This window comes from Aphis gossypii, chromosome 1, assembly GCF_020184175.1.
Source record: "Aphis gossypii isolate Hap1 chromosome 1, ASM2018417v2, whole genome shotgun sequence".
NCBI classification, from domain to species: Eukaryota; Metazoa; Arthropoda; class Insecta; order Hemiptera; family Aphididae; genus Aphis; species Aphis gossypii.
This window is the reverse complement of record NC_065530.1, coordinates 56,946,937-56,967,947: the sequence shown is the minus strand read 5'-3', so window position 1 is coordinate 56,967,947 and position 21,011 is coordinate 56,946,937. Positions and strand designations below refer to the sequence as shown.

Sequence of the window (21,011 nt, the reverse complement as noted above, 5' to 3'; positions counted from 1 at the left end):
TGTTGCCTAATGCATATTAGATAATATATTAATTTATTATGTTTGTTATCGTTTTTATTTTTTACCATAATTACCTAATTCGATAATATAAAAACAACATTAACTTTTTAAATCTCTAATCATCACAATCTACAAATTTTCAAGAATATTTTGTAACAGTACGAACACTTGTATATTATAAATAAATAAAAAATATTACAAATATAGAATTTAAAAATTTAAAAAAACTAAATGGTAAATACTAAATATTATAACAAGTTAAATATGAACAGTTTATTTTCGCCAAATAAGAATTCAATAATGTTTTAACAGTTATTATTTTCAATTTAAATTTAACTATAAACAATATGATTTACATGCTATTAACAATACTGTTTTTAAATTATATTTATTTTATATTTTTACACAAAAATCTACAACTTAATATTTTACAATTATTTCAATAAAAATTATGAAAATTAAAATAACTTATATTATATTACAATTTACCCTTGTTATCATTGTTTAATAACATTTCCTTTAAACTCTAATAATACATTGGTTCTATAGATCCTATTGCTTATACTGATTTGTAATAAGTTATATTGTATATTTTATAGATTATAAATTTAATATTAGCTTATGTATACAAATGCAAAGTCTTTTATTTGGTAGAGTATGTTTACAAAGAAATATTTAAAATGGTTCTGTGAATATAAAATATAATGTTAACATAAGAATTATGCAATAAAATAATATAAAAAGGTATTTCCAAGTAAGTCTTAGAATAGTTACATTAATTATATGTGATATTGTAATAAACACTTAAAATAATGTATAAGTAGTGTATTGTATCTTATTGTATGTACCTTTGGTTTTTAATTTTTATTATTTACATATTTATTTCAATAATTTTTATTGCCAATTTGTGAATTTGCAATATTAACGAATATAATAATATTTAGATACCTACAATATTAAACGCTTTGGTAATGACTTTAATATAGATAGGTAGAGCATTAAAAGAAAAAAGAAATCATTCAATATAGGTAGGATATAGTAGGTACACACTACTGTCCCAGAGTTATTACATAGGTATAATGATTTATGTACTCCAAGCATAATATAAGGAACTTTATATTATGACATATCACTAAAAACTATTGCTACCTAACAATTAATTTGTTTGTAAACCATTTTTGCAAAAAAAAATCTAAGATTTATAAAAGTTATCCTTTTTTGAATTTAATCAACAGTACACTAGATGTAAGGAATACCGAAATCCATATTAATGTAGAACAAAAACCAATGTAAACAGAAGGTTCGGTGATTGGCCAACCTCTTGCCAACATTGATCTCATCGACTCCGTAGACTGCGTTAGTGGCAAAATAAAACTTATCGATTTTGTTATTGCGTGCATTCCTTCCACTGGCCAAATTATGCCTAAAAATATAAAGAAAGTTATTAATTATTTAATATTAAATTATGTGGTGCCTTTCCACACGGACATCATAAAAATCTTGTGTATGTTCAGTAAAATACATTTTCATTAAAGCATAAATATTTAAAAGATTTGAAGATTTAAGGACATACTATACTATACTATATGAATGTAAATTACATTTTTTTCTTAAATATCCTAAACCATCATCTATCCGCTATCGAATATTCGTATATACCTATTACTATGGTCATCTATAGGTAACATTTTAGGCGGTTGGGGGGGGGGGGTCAAAATAAAAAATTCTCAAATGTAAGGTAATAAAAATGATAATACTATTATGGTAATATTTATTGAGCTACAAGTTTTTAATATGTTTTTTTCAGGGGGGCAAGTGTCCTATCTTGCCCCCCCCCAATGGGCGCCCATGCCTATTATATTATAAACATATTTTAAATGAAAAATTTGTATGTAAGTACCTACTTAAATTTTATAAGGATGCACTATGCACTATCATGTTTATAAACATGATTTTGATAAAAAAAAATTCAATAAAATAATAAAATGGGTTTCGTCTTACAATTTCATCATTGATGATAAGTATAAATATAGAATGTTTTTATGGTCAGTATTCTAAATCATAATAAAAATGTAATCATAAATTAATACAAACCACAGAGCATGACAATAGGTAGAAAGCTGCCCATAGCCAAATATGTTGCATTCCTCTCACTGTCAGTTACACAAGAAACTACAAACCCTATAATACATAAGATGTAATTAAATTAAATGTGTTAAATTAATTTGCTACATATTTAGACACATACATATTATACAATACATATTTAGACTAAACATTTTGATTTCATCGTGAGATTAAAATGCTATTTCAATAATTTCTTACCAAAACACATGCCACACAATCCAGTCAATATTGTTAATAAGCATATCCAAAACACATCTCCTTCGTTGGTAACATCGAAAACAACCAATGCAAATGCAATGACCATCAGTGATTGGAACACCATAATTAAAAGTTGACATACTACATGTCCTAAAAGTACTTCAATCCCCGTAATACCTAATAAAATGATACAGTGATACTTAAATTAACATTTTATTTATTTCAATGCATTACTTATATAGATTATGACAGCTAGTATTTAAATTTACCTGAAACTAAACTTCTTTCTAATATGCCTTCATTTCTTTCAATCAACATAGCACCAGACGTCAAAGCTACGGCTAAGAAAAATATAATCCTAAAATTTTAAAAAAGAATTACACATTTTTTTATCAATTCATTACTTATTAGTCATATGGATAGTAATACTTAAAATATAAATAATTATACTGACGTGAGTATGACTCCCGGAGCAGCAAAATCTGTAAAATTTGGTACGTATGGACCGTATATAGGTTGATTGAACTAGTTAACAAATATATATAAAAATATTAATCCAATAAATATTAATATTAATGAAATAACAAAAACATTTGTTTAAAAAAAATATATATTATTATTTTTATTATGATTATTACCTGTATAGGATTAGCTACAACTTTCGTACTGAAGTTACAAGTTACCGCCAATGTTTTAGCAAAATCTTGGAAAGCAAACAAAAGATCTCGTCGAAGCAGCATTGATATTTGTTGATCTAAAATAATGATTGATTGTATTCGAAATGTCTTAATTCAATTGTAAATACAGTAATAATTGAAACAATTATAATTTTCATCATTTTATTTTATTGTGTAGGTTGTAAAATTGTCATTATAGTTGGGATTATTTAAATGAAAATTAATTACTTGATTCATCGAGCCAAATTGAGACAACACTATCGTCTAGTACCCAATCCGTTGCAGACTGTCCATCATCCATACGTTTTTTTAGAGACGTTGAATAGTTTGAAGTGAAAGATAAAGCACCCCAAGCTTTGCCTCTTTTAACTGCTCGAAAAGCGGATTCTTCGTCATCGAAAAAGTCCTATAGTAGAGTTAAACATACATAGTAAATGTTACATTGTTACATCCTTTAAAATAAAAACACCGTTCATACGTCATTTATTGATAATATAGTTATGAACGATTTTATCTTATAAGAATAAAGATGTTTATTGTTACTTACTAATACTTGCCGACGTAGTTCCATTTGATGTAGGAACTGGCAACTGAGTTGAGTTAATTCGCAAGTTCCGGTCGGTGGACAAGTTTTGTTATTAGTTTCATGGTTCACGATGGCCAAATGCAAGCCATATGGATCTTTTCCAACAGACAGACAGAACAACACGATTTGAGCAACTGGAAGTCCCACAATAAACAACATTACCCTGTGAGTAACAATAAAATATTGAAAAATTTTAAATTCCAATGGTTATGAAATATATTTATAAGCATAGACGCATAGTATCACTGTCACAAATAAAAATGCTATGTTTTTGCGTGTATCCAATAACTGATAAATTATTCAGTTAAAGTTACTATTGTTCGGACTCTGGACGAGTGATATACTGTTTATAACAATTCTTAAGTAGTGCATTAATTTTGAAAGAAAGTGGTTTTACAAAACGTATAACTGTAGTATAGGTGGTATTACATTATTATGTTACAAAAAATTTCAAAAAATTAAAAAATAGAGTAAAAAATTATTGTAAATTACGATTCGCAAATATAACAATATATTTGTATTATTTATTTCATTTTAATATTACTAATTTTAATTTCCTTAGTACAGTGAAAAATAAATAAGATTAAACGTTAGTATTATAAAATCTAGATACCTACTCATTTTTAAAAAGTAGTGTGAAAAAGTTGCTTTTCAATTGTTGGTAATTATTCTTATTTTATAAGTCAAATTGAGATCAATTGTATTTTAAAATTATTTTTTATTTCCTTACTTTTTTTTTTAAATAATGTATTTTTGACAACGACCACAACTAAAATTTTATTTACAAATGTGTGCTTACATTTTTTCATCAAATTTATTGTTATACTTACTAAAAGTAAGCCAAGGTTACATTACCTATATTAAGGTTATCTAATAACATTAATAATTTATTAGTGTCTATTGATTATCGGAAGTCATGCAAGTTTTGTTTATACACAAATAATACATATATATATAATATATATATACTCATACTCGTATATACCTATATAGTATATATATATATATATATATAAACCTAATTTTAATACAAATGCGATATAAAACTTTACAAATTTAAAATATACATTTTTTTAAATAATTGAATTTTATTAGGTACACTAAAGTACACTAAGTTACTTACGCCACATTTCTCCACATCCACAGAAAGTTTTTCCATATCAATGCTCGCATATGGTGCGATTGAAATAGTTTGCATCGGTCGAAGAGTGTCATTTTTGTATTTGCTTCTGGTGGAAGTTCCATTTCCGCATTGTTGACTTGCATTGAACATACAGACATTCGCTTACTAAGTGGAACAGGACTAATACTGTCTCCAAATTCTCCGCTCATTTCTGACGAATTGTCACAAATCGAATTCAACGCTTCGACAGCTGGCACAGGAGAAGTTTCCTACGGATAAAATTAAAAAGCAATAATATACTATTGAATAATTTTATTTGAATTATCTATAAGAAGTATATTGTTATATTTTTTTTTTTACCGGAACAGCAATGGCAGCTGTTATGTCATGCAAAATGCTACTACGTCTTCGTTTACCACGATTTTGAATGACACTAAGCTTTAGAAAAACGTCTTCTAGTGATTGGCAATTGTATTTTTGTAACAGCGATGTGGGTGATTCTTCAGCCAAAAATTTACCACCTCTCATTAAACCAATCTGTTAAATTCAGGAATACAGGTATGAATAATATTTAAAATAAATATATATATATTTAATGTAACTGATCAAATAATGATTTAAAATAAAATAATTGACTGAAATATTAATGAGTAATTTAATAAAAAAAAAATGAATTGGTCAACTAGTTATTTATATTTATACTATGTATAATGCTTATAGGTTTAATTATACGCCTATGTATCTATAATACCTATATATGTTATAAAATAAAAATCAATAAAATTTAATGTTTAATTTTCCGGACACAATAATAAGGAGAATATCCTTGGTTTGTTTATAGATGTCTCTTTTCCATAATTCCATGTATAAAACAGAAATCGTGGGACTAGAGAGGCTATATACCTTCCTTTAAATTAATTATAAAGCTTATACTTATAAAATATTAAAGAGATTTATCAAATAATATTTTTATAATAGATTTAAATTTTTAGTACTCTAGTTATGATGTTTTTGTGTCCAAGTATCAAATATTTATCATTATTATACATGTGATAATTACCATATGAGCTTGTCTAGTCTCGTCGATGTAATGTGTGGTAACAATAATGGTTGTTCCTCCATCCTTAGTTAAATGAACTAAATGATCCCATATTCTGTATGAAAAACAACTCATATTTATAAACATATTATAACTTAACAGATATGTCGTACTAACCCTTGACGAAGAACTGGGTCAACACCAACTGTAGGTTCGTCCAAAATCAGTAACTCGGGATTGTGCAACAGTGCCGCAGCAAAAGAAACTCTTCGTTGCTGTCCACCACTGCACCAAAATATATCAAAAAACGTGTGTTATTATTCATTATTCAGCGAATAACACAAATTATAAAGAAATTAATTAGGTAGGTACCTCAAATTTTTTACTGGCCTACTGGCGGACGGTAACTGTAAAAATTTTAGTAAAAATTCTATTTTGTCATCCACTTGTTTTGGTGTCATGCCGTTTACCATACCAAAAAATTGCATAGTTTCTCGAATTGTAAACTCTCCATAAAGCGCAATTTCCTTTTAAAAAATTTATAAATAATTTTAATGTAAAAATAATTTATTACTTCTATTATATTCAAAACAATTACAAAGAACGTAGCTATAATACCTGAGGCATATATCCGATACGAGGTCCCGGAACACCGCTACCGGCAGATCCCGGTTTACCACCTAGTACCCATATTTCACCAGCATTCAGTCTTCTACGACCAACTATACAACTTAACAATGTAGTTTTTCCACATCCACTAGCTCCCAAAAGACCATATCTAGAAAATGAATGCTGCGTATAATAAATGTTCTTGGCCACAATATAATATTATACCATAGGTATACATGCGTATATTTAAACCGTCAAACTGATAATTATAATTATTTATACAAGTTCCTAATACTATGTATTATTTTCTCTTAAGTACTTCAAATGTAGTATAATAATATGTTACTACCGGCTATGTCTTTATTATCATCACATAATCTTGTGTTTGTGTAATATTTATATCAAAAATCGAATAATTTGCACAACTTTTTTAAAATTTATGTTTTTCAATGTCATAAAATAATCACATTCTTGTTAGTCAGTTCTCAGAACTCTTACTAACTAACATTAAAAACTTCTTGTACATAGTTAAATAAATATCCTTTATGAATGATAATACATTTTTGTATATGTCATTGTATAGTATTACTTATATAATTACATAATGTATATGTTGAATAAAATTCGTAAGTCTACACTTAAAAACTGTATTGCATGCAAAAGAAAATATTTAAATAAATTTACATGCAGCCTTTTGGGACCGTCATGTTAAGCCCATCAAGTATGACGTGTGGATTTGAGCTCTGTCCATATTTCTTGTAAGCTCGTCTTACACATACGGCTTGTTGGCGTCTCGTCCATACCGTTGATTGTTGGGTTTCCAGTGGAGGCCGTCGTTCTGTCAAACCAATTGGCAATTCTGGACGCATCGCTATAATATAGAGTAAAACAAATAATTATTAATAAAATATTATTAAATTATACGTAGTAATAGTTTTTATTTTGAAATAGAGAAAAATGGATACATTTTATTTTATGGAATCCTCTTAACTTGTTAAAAAAGCATCATAAAGGTTGATAATATATAACTACAGACCGCATATGCAGATATGCTTATTGTATACATCGTTTTAATCGTATTATTTCTAACATTGAAAACTCACGAATTTCCAAACTGTTTTATTTTAATAAAACAATCACATTATACTAGATGCGTTGTACTATACATCAGTCTATAATCCTCACCTTGTCGATGGCAGCCTTGCAAAAATCATTAGGCTTAATAACGTTTATCATTTGTGACTGTAACTATTATAATGACATAACTAATCAATTACCTCTAATGAGTTATAATATACTCTACTAGCTAGTGTAACTACACTCTAAATTAATAGATTTTTAAAACGCATAAACTAATCAGCCATTAAAATATATACGAATCATTTATTAATATTATCCACTCAAATAATAGCTACAAATTGTAGGTAAATAATTATTATTTGAATAATAATTAGAGCTAGGGACTTATAGGAGCTTACATGTTTTTCAATAATCATTCATCTAAACATAGAAATTTGTTTCATATAGTACTATAAGTTTAAAGCAATCATTTTTATTTTGCATAATTTTGCATATTCAGTTCTTTTTTCACTAAAAGTGTATATTTTGTCATATTTAAAGTATATAATATTTAACATATTTGATTTAAAAAAAAATTAAAAACAAATTTGTAACATAGATTTAATTGTTTTATATAATATTTAACATGAATATTTCAGAAATTTGAAAAAAAATAAAAATAATTAAGTATAAATTATTAAATAATCTATTTACACAGCGTTTCCAAAATATTGGTGTTGTGAAAAACATAAAATCGGTCGATAAGGAATACGCCGAATACGGTGAGTTTTTATAAATTCGTTTGTTCGTAATTTCGTATCGTTGTTTTCGACTTGCATTAATATAGTTAGTATAATATTCTAGACTAGGTATAGTTTTTTTATGAAGATTAAATTAAAAATACTTAAGAAAAATACCAATTTAATAATAAAAAATTTTGTAATTTTAGTTTTTTAATAAAAAATAAAATATTTTGTAAGCATATTTTAGCAGTTTTGCATATTTTTAGAACACATATCATAATTGTTAAGGGCAGAAATGCATGGATATTTTATTATTTTAAGGATTTTTTGGTGTATGAAGCACCTAGCTCTACTAGGTAATAGCAATAGTTATTGTGATACAAATATTTTCGATAGTTAAACAAAAATATAACTATACATATATTATATGACTAAATATCTCATAGTTTTATAAAATATATTTATATTTAACTATCATTATTTTTGCATTGTACATTTCTATCTTTATTAGATGTTTTACTAATAATGTAAGTTAATGTTTAATGTTGTCAAAGATTAAGTGTTAACTGATAATTATTAACACTTAATTTGAACTTGAGTCAAATATTTGACACTCATTTATAAAATCTGGAACTGAGATTTTGCTTTTCAAAATAACTTTACTTAGGTATGTTGAGTTGCATGAAAAAATACTAATGATTGATAAACCAATTAATTGTGAGTTAATCATCCTTTAAATATAATTTAGTAGCCCATGATTTGCTCATTAAATTATCAAAATGTCATGCAACTCGGCATTATAGTTTTAATTAATATGCACAATCAAAATCCATATATTATGTACTCGTATAATGGAATACAAAATTATGAATGAATAAATTTAGACGAATAATTAAATACATTATTATTATTGTTAACGTAACAATTCTCAAATATTGTTTTATAAAATATAGATATTTATATCATATCTAAAATTTACCTTTTCATCCTTGAAAATACATTTACTTAGGAATCTAACCAATCATTGACATGTGCAAATTAACGTGCTACGTGCCACATGTAATCGTTAACGTGGGTGGAAATAATTATATTTGTAATTGATAGGTTTGTAAATTGTAATAGTAGTAAGCAATAACACTTATTATATGTTTCGGTGCGCAGCGGTGAGAAAATAAACAATTGCATGTATACAACACGTATTCAACAAAATTAATAACACTTCATACTTTCAAATGTATCCATGTATAATTTTGAACGTTAATTTGATTTTTCGATCCACGGCGCAACCTTCTTAATAGCTTATATACCTATATTATACACAATCATTGTTTGTCATTCAAGTATAAAGTATATGTGATTTTTATGTTTATTTTAGGACTTCCAAATATCTGTTTTTCGGGATTCTCTTAGTATTCTAAAAATTTATTTGGATCATATACTCGTATGATATGACAATGAATTATTCCATTTATTATAGATTTGTATTACGTAATTTTATAATTAATATTAACTTTCACGTACCTCCCGTTTTTTTCTGTATCTATTGTAGTTTATTTTATTTTATTTATCCACTTTTATTTTAAATAAATGGAATAATATGCTATTTTGTTATGAGAAGTGAACAGATTTTTCTTAAGTGTTTTGACAGTTGTGAACAGTATTCTAAATTACTAAATCTTTTTTTTTTATTTTACTAATCCAGTTTATAATGCAAACCATAAGTTGTTAAAAACTTTATAGTTCAGTTATGAACCAAAATGTATTCTAAAACAAACAAAATCAAATAATTTAAAGTACCTACATTTAATAATTTGTTTAAAAATGTTGCCTTATGTCTTAATTAAAATTACGTTGTCACATAATGCATGAATATCTATAACTTACAATAATAATAAATATTTTTATATTTTTTTTATATTATAATACATTATTATACATTTTATATGTCACAGGAATCGAGAAAAGTACAAGTGCAGAAGAGTTTTTTTTCCAATAACAGCGACATGGCGTTAAAAATGTTATGGGCTTGTACTATGTGGAGTACCAGAACCCAAATTGGGTGTTAGTTAGAAGAATATTATGACTGATAACGTGTCTGATGGTATCATTCGTTTGAGAATAAATTTTTCGAGTATTTTGGATAGAAATGACAAGAGCTAGACTTATTGGCCTGCTGTTTAAGGATAGAGTATCCAGAGGTAAGTTGAGCTTCGTAAAAAGAATTATTTTTGAGAACTTCCGAAGGATTGATAAATATGAGAATCTAATTATAGCATTAAATATGTATGTCATAAGTTTAGTAGTTTTGGGCAGACATCTAACTACTTTGGCAGTAACTAAGTCAAAGTAAGGACACTTCTTTAAGGTTAAGTTTAAGGACATGACAATACTTCGATACATAGAAGTTGAAATTCGGACTAATTATTTATTAGTTATAACTTCTAAGTATTTAAAGATAAGCTGAATGGAATGGAGAGGATACACTGAAAAATATTGGTCTACTACTTCGCTTACCTATAAACTTTAAATAGTTATGCTCAATAGTGAGCTTTAACTCATAAATTACTCATCTCAATTTTAATTTGTTTGTATAAAAATATTCAAAAAATATTCTGCTTAAGAACATGAAATGAAAAACGTAAGTTTTCATTCAAAAAAAATAAAAAACTTAAATTATAACGATAAAAATATATGTATATTTTTTTAAAATGTTGTTTAATTTTGCTAAAAGATGTGTTGATTTTTTTTCAAAATCTTTAATAGACTAAAATAATTAATGTTAGTTGATAAAAAAAAATCACCCTGTATATTATGTACCATCTATAAAAAAATTACACAACCTTGCTATGTTTAGATTTCCTAAGAATTGATGTCAAAATTATATTTATGTTTCGTATATAGTAATATATGTGGTATCTACCTACTTTTTACATAAGCAAATGACAGTATTATAATTCATAATAATGTTAAGTCGTGAGCAGGAAAAAAGATTAGATAGGTTGAGTTATAAATAAAACAAAATTGGTTTTTAGCAATATTTTATTTCCATAGCATGTGTGATACGGTATGCAATCGTTAGAACTTGTTAATGATTTAACGATATTATACTAAAGTTAATATAGTAATCCTTTCTTATAGAGTTTCTTTCATCTCGTGTATCTCTAGTAAAATTATTATCGATTTACATTAAATAAAATATATCATATTATTACTATATAGGTAATATACTTTATATTTTAATATCTGCAATGGTCTACTATATAATATGTATACCATTATTGAATATGAAATAATTATGAATATGACTATTATAATATGCTGTGTACATGATATTGTTTTTTATCCCTCGATTTTTTTTTTATATGTTCCTATATGTTATACATCACTATTATTCTCGCTTCAGTTGTAGACCTATTCATTTTATTTTTTACAAGGACCGCTGATTACTTCACAATCGTACATTATGATCCACATTATGCAACACAACGTGCACAGTGCCACATAGGTACCTAGGTATACTGCTCGCCACTGCTGTTACGTCTATTATATTATTTTTATTATCATATATCGCATTTTATCCACAGCGCCACTGTGTATAATATATATATTATATATACTGTGTGCCTGTATATAGAGAGTTTTGGTGTTTATTTGTGTATAGGTAGGTACATATTATATATATATGTATACATTTGGACAATTGCTCAACCTCATAAGTCACAGTCTGATTGATGTCATACTATTTGTTAACCACAGTTGCCGTCGCAGTGCTCAAAAGTAATCTTAGTTATAAAATACTTACTATATAAGTATACCTATTGTATTAAAACATCGTTTTTGTCATAGAAATAAAAAATCAATAAGAAGATGTGTATTTTTCAGCAAACGAATAAGTTTTGTATTGTCGATTGCGCAAAGATATTGATTACGGTTATGCAGACTTTCAATGTATCAGGTATATCAAAAATTGGAAAAAATTACAGTATCATCATTCTATTGTCAATGTGATAGGAAGTGATATCAAACCTCAAAAGACGAATGTTCGACGACATTGTTGTATATGACCATATATCATGTTTGTATATCAACGAAAAAAATTTGAAAAAAAACAATATTATAATATTGCGGAATAGATACAATATGATTGTAAGTAGATAACTTGCTGCAGGAGGTACGCCGTGAACTAGTAAATTTTGGACCGCCTAATGAGATTTCCTCATATATTTAGATCACATAACGCCTATCTGGCTGACTGCTGAAATGCATACAGGCCACAGAACATAACAAATTATAATATAATTCATTATTTTTAAGATTTTTCTTTGATTGTTAGAAGTATTTGTTCTTGCATTTAAAATCAGAAAAACTTTCAAATTCTTGACTTTTTCGGATATTTCCTGGTATAGTTAACATCATCAATTGTATTTTCCATATGATTTTTTTGATTGAGTCACTGCGAAATGTATATATAATAGGTATATATTTAAAGTGTCGATTTGACTTTTCTGCGTTAATTTTTATTAGGATATTCTGTTAATTGTGTTATTATTATTACATCATATTAAACTCAGTATAATGTAGGTATGCACGTGAAATGAGAGTCATGGGCGGAAGGCTATAAATCAAATAAAATCGAAAATGTGAAACCATAATCGCATTACGTGGAACGGTTTACGCCCTGAACAATTTAGAAAGATTGTTTATCATTACTTAATTTCAAACAAAAATCATCTATTAATTAATCTGTACGAAAAAACACGATGTATTCCAACGATAGTAAATTATATTATTTTAAAATTTAAACGGAATTATTTGACTAATTTCTATATAGTGCTTGATATATTCATGAATTAATACATCTATATATTATAGATGATACTATGTTAAAGCAGTAATGAAATACAGTAGAATTTAATTTTTTTTTTTATTATTATTATTTTATAATAGGTAATTTCCAATGCCCTTTACTACCATATGCTATGGTTAGATATTTAATCATAAAACGAGTACTTCTGGTCCGTTAAAATTTAATTAATTTTAACTTAAATTAATAATATACATTCACCGTACACGTGTAGATGTATATGTATTATTAGTTATTATATTATACAAATGTAGTATAGTACATTATATGTTAAACGTATACATTAAATTTGGTAATTATGGATAATAATAGTAATATGTACCAAAGAATATAGAAATGAAATTAAGTTAACAAATCTTATACTTAAGTTTGTATTTTATAAAATATTAACTCCCATTAAATAAACATATAGTTCGTACAATAATTACAATACTTGATCATTGGGTTATAGGTAAATGTGCGATACGCTGATACGCATATATGATTAGGTATATATTAATATTAATTTCAGTGTATCATTTAATATTTTTTATTTACTCTGAAATAGATACTCAAAACAACCCAGAAAACATGAATGCGTATTTCATACTAATTTAATACCAAAAAAACGGTGTTTCTTCAGATTCTTGCCTATTAAAAATCTACGACATTGCACAATATACATAATAATCGCATTTAAATACATTTTATTTATAGCTTGTTTTTTTGTATTTCATATAATATCTAAACATTTTCTTAAATCATTAATGCCCGATGTCATTTTACGTACCTATATGGTTAAGTATATGCGTACTTAAAAATGTACCACTTTTGTGCTTACGATTGACCATCGTTTAATCAGCTAATTTTATTTACATTTAAATTTACGATAAGTATTTATTATTATGTAACGGTCGGCGGTTTTATAAGATGAAAAATATTTATCACTGTTGAAGATACTGCGTATATCTCAGACTTTGAAGTATGCCCATTCGGGAAAGGTCAAAGCATAATAATCTCAACGTATATTTTCAAAGTATGTATCTATGTGCGTTTACCTAAAGAATAAAGAGGCCAATCAAAAATTGGGTCAAGATCTAGGAGGATATATGTAGACAGTGGACGTCCTCTGAGAGCAATAAAAGTCGACTGCTGGGAGTTGAAACACGAGCGTGGTATGTATATTGTATAAACTTGATAATTTTATTTTTCGCGTATCCACGATGAAATTTATTTGTTATTGATAATATTAATTGTACACACCATCGACTAATAAATGCAGTAGAACATTAAGATAATATGGTAATTTAACTGATCACTATAAATAGATAGATATTATATAGTCATTAATCATTTGACGACAAAATTCGTCATCCTATACTCCTATCTACACTATATGGAAGAAATTGTTTTCCCGGCGATGCGGCCACACACGAGTACCTATACAATATAATATACATACCATCAATCAAGGACACTAAATATCACACTGCAACCGCCTTAGTCATTAACAATAATATTTCAATATGTTTGTATGTATATTACTATATGGTTGTAAGCTTGCACAAGTATCTACTATCTATGTTTACCATATTATTTGATCATATTTTTTAATGCTTCTCTCGTCGCGTTTTCCGTTAACTAACGATGCGTATCCTACGTAGAACTTTTTTGTATTGTATGCGTAAACCGGATTCTTTCACCTGTTCACCATAGATACATTTTAATACACACACATATTATTTGTATGTACATAATATGTGTTTATAAATAATCTAAAATTCGTTAATTCTTCTCTTCCATAATATGGTCTTTCACTTTCACAACAATCCGGTATAATAGGTAGGCAGTAGGTACTACTACTATTATAATACGAGTAGAACAACCCGGTGGGATGCGACTGAGTTTGAAACATGAACGTATCTCGTTGCTGTGTATAATGTTATGTAACAACAAATGTAATAATTGGTGTAACCGCGAGAAAACTAAAATTTCTGGTCAAGGTTATGCGTTTGGGATTGGTAACAACTAACAATATCATAAAATTGTGCGTTAGCCGCAAGAAATACCTTTAGTAACTATAATGTATATACTATATAGTCTATCTATAACTATTATAATCACTATACTTATAATAGTAGTACCCGCGTGGTTGTCAATAAGGTATATAATATTTACATACATATCTAATACCTATATAGGTATATACTACAAACACGTTTAATACAAATTGTAACTCTATTATGATCTGCACTTCTGTAGAATAACAAATTATTATTGTTGAGAAAATTTCGTTGCAAAAAAAAATTTAAAAAAATTGTTAAATATAATACATATATATATTATACACGTTTACAAGTGCAACGAAAGAACCGAGTTAAATAATTAAATATGTAGTAACATTGGCTCGTTCGAGAATCATCCAAATTGTTAAAAACTACAAATATAATCGGAGGCGTAATATTGTAGTAGGGTAGCATATTTCATAACAGTGTTACAATCTTAATGATATATTATTGTATAGAAATTGCATTTAGAGATACTTAATTGACTAAGAATACATGTGATTTAGCCTTGAGAATTAATTAAAATAATAGTAATATTTATTTTTATTTTTTAATCAAACTATAATAGTATGAATTTATAATATATTTTAATGTATATGAATATCGTATTTATGTAAATGTATATCGCATTAGTTCGGTTAGTGAAGTATAGATAATATTATATACTTGTACAAATATATTTTTAATTATCTCGGACATTAATACGTTAGTTGAGTCGAATGGCAATGACTTAATTTTAGATAGATCATAAATATACCTACAAGATCATGTTGCCCAGTGGTCCCCTATAGTTTTCCAGTTGTTGGCGACGTGTTGACGTGTTGTAAACAATTGTTAAATTATTGTAAAATCGTTTTCCCATTGACCCCATTACTTTATTCCAGAACTAATGTCTGAATGAATTATGTGTCCCACTAAATTTTTATTTTAAATCTAAACCGTTGTAAGTGTCCGACCAGTAAAATATTAAACCTATACGAAACGTGTATATTTAATGCACTGTGTATAGTGTATATAATGAATTCGCAACGGCTGCGGTGTTAACAGTGGCGGCCACGACGATATATAAATTAGACTTAGTGCATTTGTGACGAACATCATCATTTTAAAAAATGTTATGGAGATTTATTATGCAGTTTAAGTGTAAGTTACCATCTTACATAGTTACATAGGTACCTACCTACACCAGTTGCAGGTTTGAATAATCGTTTAAAAATATCGAGTCACATTAATCATTAATCATTGGATATTATTCCTTTTTCGAATTACATTATGTGAACAAAATAAATAATACAATGTTTCTTGTGAAGGAGTTAATTTGTACATATACTAGCCATATAAACAAATCTAAACAATGAGCAATCAAAAAAATGAAACTTTCTCTTAATTTATTTCCTAATCTTCATAATGTAAAATCAACTTTCAATGTATGTATGTATGTATGTAATTGGTATCTTTATTTAAATTCGTTTTTTAAAAATCATTTATAATTTTAGAGCAATTCTATTAGGTACATGATTTCAAATAACACCTAACAATACGATATTGTAAACACATGATAAATTGAAGACAATTTTCAGCTGTATAACAATAATATGTTAAGTAGTATGTAAACGTTATACATATTTAAGTAAATATTCAACACAAGTGAATACAAATACACGATTTAATGAGTATTTTAGTCAAATAGAAAGAATTCGAAAAAACAATTTATCTCGTTTTTTTTTCAACATCGTCGGAATGTGCAAACAAGAATAATTGTTCGCGCTAGGTGCATAATATTGTTCTGTTGTAGGCCACTGTTTAGCTAGATTAGTTTATGACGACGGTAGACAAAACATCGTTCAGAAAAATACAAATCATAGTTAGATTTATTATTAAAGTATCAAATTATAATTGCATCATTTTACACCGTGGTTCAATGTATAGTAACTGTACTTATGTGAACATAAATAAAAGCATTTAAATACAAATAAAATTATGAATCGTATTGTTTTGAGTAATATACTTCCGTGTTGACCAAATTCTAGGTACGCAAATTATTATTGTACTCAACCATTATTGATAAATAAAAATATAGTAATTTTATATTTTATATACGTATTATACGCGGACAACTTATTTTAAAATGTACATAAAAACGATAACGATACACCTATATGGCATACATATCATGTATATATGTTTGATATTCCAAGTGAAATTCATCTCAAGGAGCCATAATCTCTTGCAAATTTTTCTTTGAAAAAAAAAAGAATACCTTTTATTGAAATAAAATATTGCATAATATAATTTATTATTAAACATTGTATTTATTATACCTAGTGCATATGTATATGAGGTATCGGTATTTGTCACGTTATTTGTAAACCAAATATTCTCATCAACCCTTTTGAATATAGTCGTAACTCGTAATACACACCAGATCATTATAATGACGTCAGTAGATTGTATACGTCATTTCACGTATGAAATAAAATACCTAAACCACAAGGGAATGCCGATGTTGGTCAAACATATAGGATGCCAAATACCCGCTTATGCTTACGCAATTATGTGTTGATGTAAATTTAATATTCGTCAGCACTCAGCAATCGTTGTTGTTATTAATTTTATAGGAAAACCCCTGTATGAGAAATAAATCCAGATATTATATCCTATAGGATATGACGTATTTACATATTTTTTGTGTAATAACAAAATTGTTGTGACATAAAAAGAATAATTTTAAAATCAAAATTTTAAATTTGTATAAAAAAAAATTGTGGGTACAATATAATGAATTATAAATTTCAATTAGATATTTAAAGCTTAAAAACATTAAATGACTTACTACATACAAATCGTTTTGTAAAAGCCTTAATATATACAATTTGTTAAAATTAAGTACCTAGATTCAAATTGGTTACATTCGCCAAATATCGATTTAAAAATGTAACCATAACGTCATAAAATAAAATATTATCGTACACACAAATTAATTTATATTCTTCGATAATTTTAAATACAATTGGTTTATTTAATAAATTTCGGTTTTTAATGGTATCATATACAAAAGTCTTCAAAAATTTTATTTTTTTTATTTAATATTAAAATTATACATTTTAATGCTTACTACCAAAATTGAAAATCTTATTTATTGATGTGTGCATAAAAAGTAGACTAATCAACTATTATCATACCGAAAAATTTAACCACGTTTACTAAAATGTAATTTGTCTCATATTTGAATTATTCTCATAACTACTAGGTACAATCACTCCTATAAGAAGAGATATGTTTTTAAATACTTTAAAACCTTAAAAGACTACAATCATAATAATATTTGTGTAGACATGGATTTTAAGGTGATATTCAGATATTCTACTAATATTTCAACAGTTTCGTTATCGGTTTTAGTAGGTATTTATATAGTATATATTAACAATAGAACATTTTTCTGTAAATTTAAAATAAAATATATTATATTATCAAATAGAGTCCTGAAATTAACGATTTGGATCAGTGTTGTAATATTTTTATCATTATTGTTTGGTTCAACTAAAAAAATGATTTTGTTATATATTAAGAATACACGAATATTAAGAATATTATTAATCTCTATTCTTAAACTTATTAAATCAGTAATATGATAATAATTTATTGATTGATATCATTTCTACTTGTTAACTAGTAGTAATACCACTAATGACTAATACCTATATCTTCAAATTCAAAGAATTATAATGTGGACTAAAAAGCGTGTAAGGCATTATGTATTTAAGAAATATCAGTGAGTATTTGAGTGTTAAATGATTTTTTTATAAGTATATTGTTATCTTGTTTGATATTTTGTACATTATAAGACAAATTTCTTATATGTCAAACAATATTTAAGATTCAGTAAACAGGTTTACACACTTTTGACCATTTTCATGTAAAATACGCGAAGGTGAAATGTGAATCATGAGGCTAAACGACGAAATCATTATCTAATGCAGGTTTCAACTAGGTCTAGGTGAATAGAAATTAAAACTTTACAGAATCTATAATTATTTTAAGACTAATATAAAAAAATTATGCATTTATTTCTAATCCTACATAATAGTAAATAAACAAAATATTATATTTTATTAATATTAACTACGTTAAGACAATACCATACCATGTATGTTGTCTATGTGTCTAGTCTACTCTTAAGAAATCTAAAATACTAATTATAATAATAATAATGATAGACTGTAACAAGAAACTATATTGTTAGGTAATATTTTTGAATTTTTGATATTTAATATTGAATTTTTTTTTAACTCGAAAGGTTAAGGTAATTATGACAACGACGCCGAGAACGTAATGTTAATGATTAGTAATTTTGATTAATTATTCAAAATGTTTGCATTACAATTTAAACCGTTTAAAAGCAAAGAATAAACTTCTTAATTGGCGTCGTGCAATTGTATAGTAGGTATCGGAGTATCAAAACCATTCGGCAAGTCATTAATCCATAGACGATAGATCAAACACATATTATAAGGCATAAACGTTAAATGGTATATTAATATACACTTAAGTATATATATATAGATAAGTATCAATCTACTGTAGAAGTGGACGATGTTGTAAAACATTTACCTACCGGCTACCTAACGCGACGAGGAGCCACATTAACACTGGTTTGTAAACATATAAACCATGAACAGCACTGATATAATATTTTAAATGGATTTATCGCGCGCAATCCTCTCAGAGAACTCTATAGTCATTTTAATGCCTAACATCATTTGACAAATTCGTATTTACTTTTCATCTTTCCATACATGTATTACCTATACCAGGAATGGCAAACCTTTTGAACATTACGTGCCAAAAATTACCTTCTTTTTTTTTCGAGCGTGCCATCGTGAAAATTATTATCTATACCTATTATATTTAATAAGCCGTACGTTCAGAATATTTTTATCTATTATATATTAATATTATAATTTTTCGCGTGCCATGGATTTGCCATCCCTGACCTATACTGTACCTATACTAGGCTAAAGATGACAGCCGAGACTTTATTTGGGCTCGAAATCGAAAACGACACATGGGGTAATATATAGGTATCGTGCGAAATCTATTAAGTGACGTATGACGGTACTTACTGGACTTGTGTTACGAATCCTCCGTGCGTTTTATATAGGTATATATATTGTTATAATATCGTATTTTATGTATCGATATACTGTTCTAGAGCCGAATATCAATGAACGAATTGGCTCGTGAAATCCGTCCGTTCGCGAAGCGTATCGACAACGGAATGTAACTAAACTCGCGATGACAACGGCTATGGAGTCATTTGATCGCGACGACGGGGTGGTTCGTGTGCAGCACTCGCGGCGGTCGAACAGTTAGCGGTCGGTACATCAGAGACGGACGAGAAAATTGTTTCAATAAAATTTTTCGCGTTTATCTTCGTGTCGTCGTCGTCGGTCGCTCAGCGTCGTGCGAGTGACGGTAACGTTTACTTGCAGCGGACCGCGCAGAGTGGTCTGTAACGTCTCGCGCGATACGAGTAAGTGGCGTGCGCGCCGGCACACCGTATAGTGGCGTGTGCGTAAAAACCCACAGGAGGTGGTGAATAATGTATACGATAGGCGTTGTAAAACGCACGCCGCGACATGAACCGATTACGCCGCACGAAAATATTGTTTCGCACAGGTAATATTTATTATTTATTACCACCTGTGCACGGCGATCTCCGGGATATAATATATATATACCTATATGCAGTGTACAGCACGCATATTATTTTTCACGATATAATCGTCAATATTATTACTGCGTCTTTATAACAGCGTATTATACTTATTAGACGAACCGCCGTCATCGCGTTTATAGGTGCCTACTTCCGAAATGCCATCACGTATTTAAATGCGCCATAGCCGTTGAGTTCCGCAAGCATATCGCCTTCACGGTCCAT

General features: G+C 27.4%; 1 protein-coding gene across 1 annotated transcript; it reads right to left on the bottom strand.

Annotated features, from left to right (window-relative positions):
- Window positions 1-246: 246 nt before the first annotated feature.
- LOC114119625 (ABC transporter G family member 23) lies at window positions 247-20,667 on the bottom strand. The gene is made up of 16 exons (XM_050210740.1): window positions 20,194-20,667; window positions 7,044-7,230; window positions 6,369-6,528; window positions 6,123-6,277; window positions 5,928-6,035; window positions 5,772-5,865; window positions 5,072-5,248; window positions 4,712-4,980; window positions 3,550-3,751; window positions 3,231-3,408; window positions 2,964-3,079; window positions 2,780-2,850; window positions 2,595-2,683; window positions 2,326-2,502; window positions 2,095-2,181; window positions 247-1,423 (listed from the first exon to the last, which is right to left on the bottom strand). Exons 2-16 carry the CDS (start codon window positions 7,226-7,228, stop codon window positions 1,209-1,211), a joined length of 2,283 nt encoding a protein of 760 aa, XP_050066697.1. The 5' UTR covers window positions 7,229-7,230; window positions 20,194-20,667; the 3' UTR covers window positions 247-1,208.
- Window positions 20,668-21,011: the final 344 nt, after the last annotated feature.

Coding starts and splice junctions, on each gene's coding strand:
- LOC114119625 (XM_050210740.1), bottom strand. CDS start 7,228: ATGCGTCCAGAATTGCCAATTGGTTTGACAGAACGACGGCCTCCACTG. Junction 4,981..5,071: donor CAGCTGCCATTGCTGTTCCG/GTAAAAAAAAAA, acceptor TTTTATCCGTAG/GAAACTTCTCCTGTGCCAGC. Junction 3,752..4,711: donor TGGATGTGGAGAAATGTGGC/GTAAGTAACTTA, acceptor TGTTACTCACAG/GGTAATGTTGTTTATTGTGG.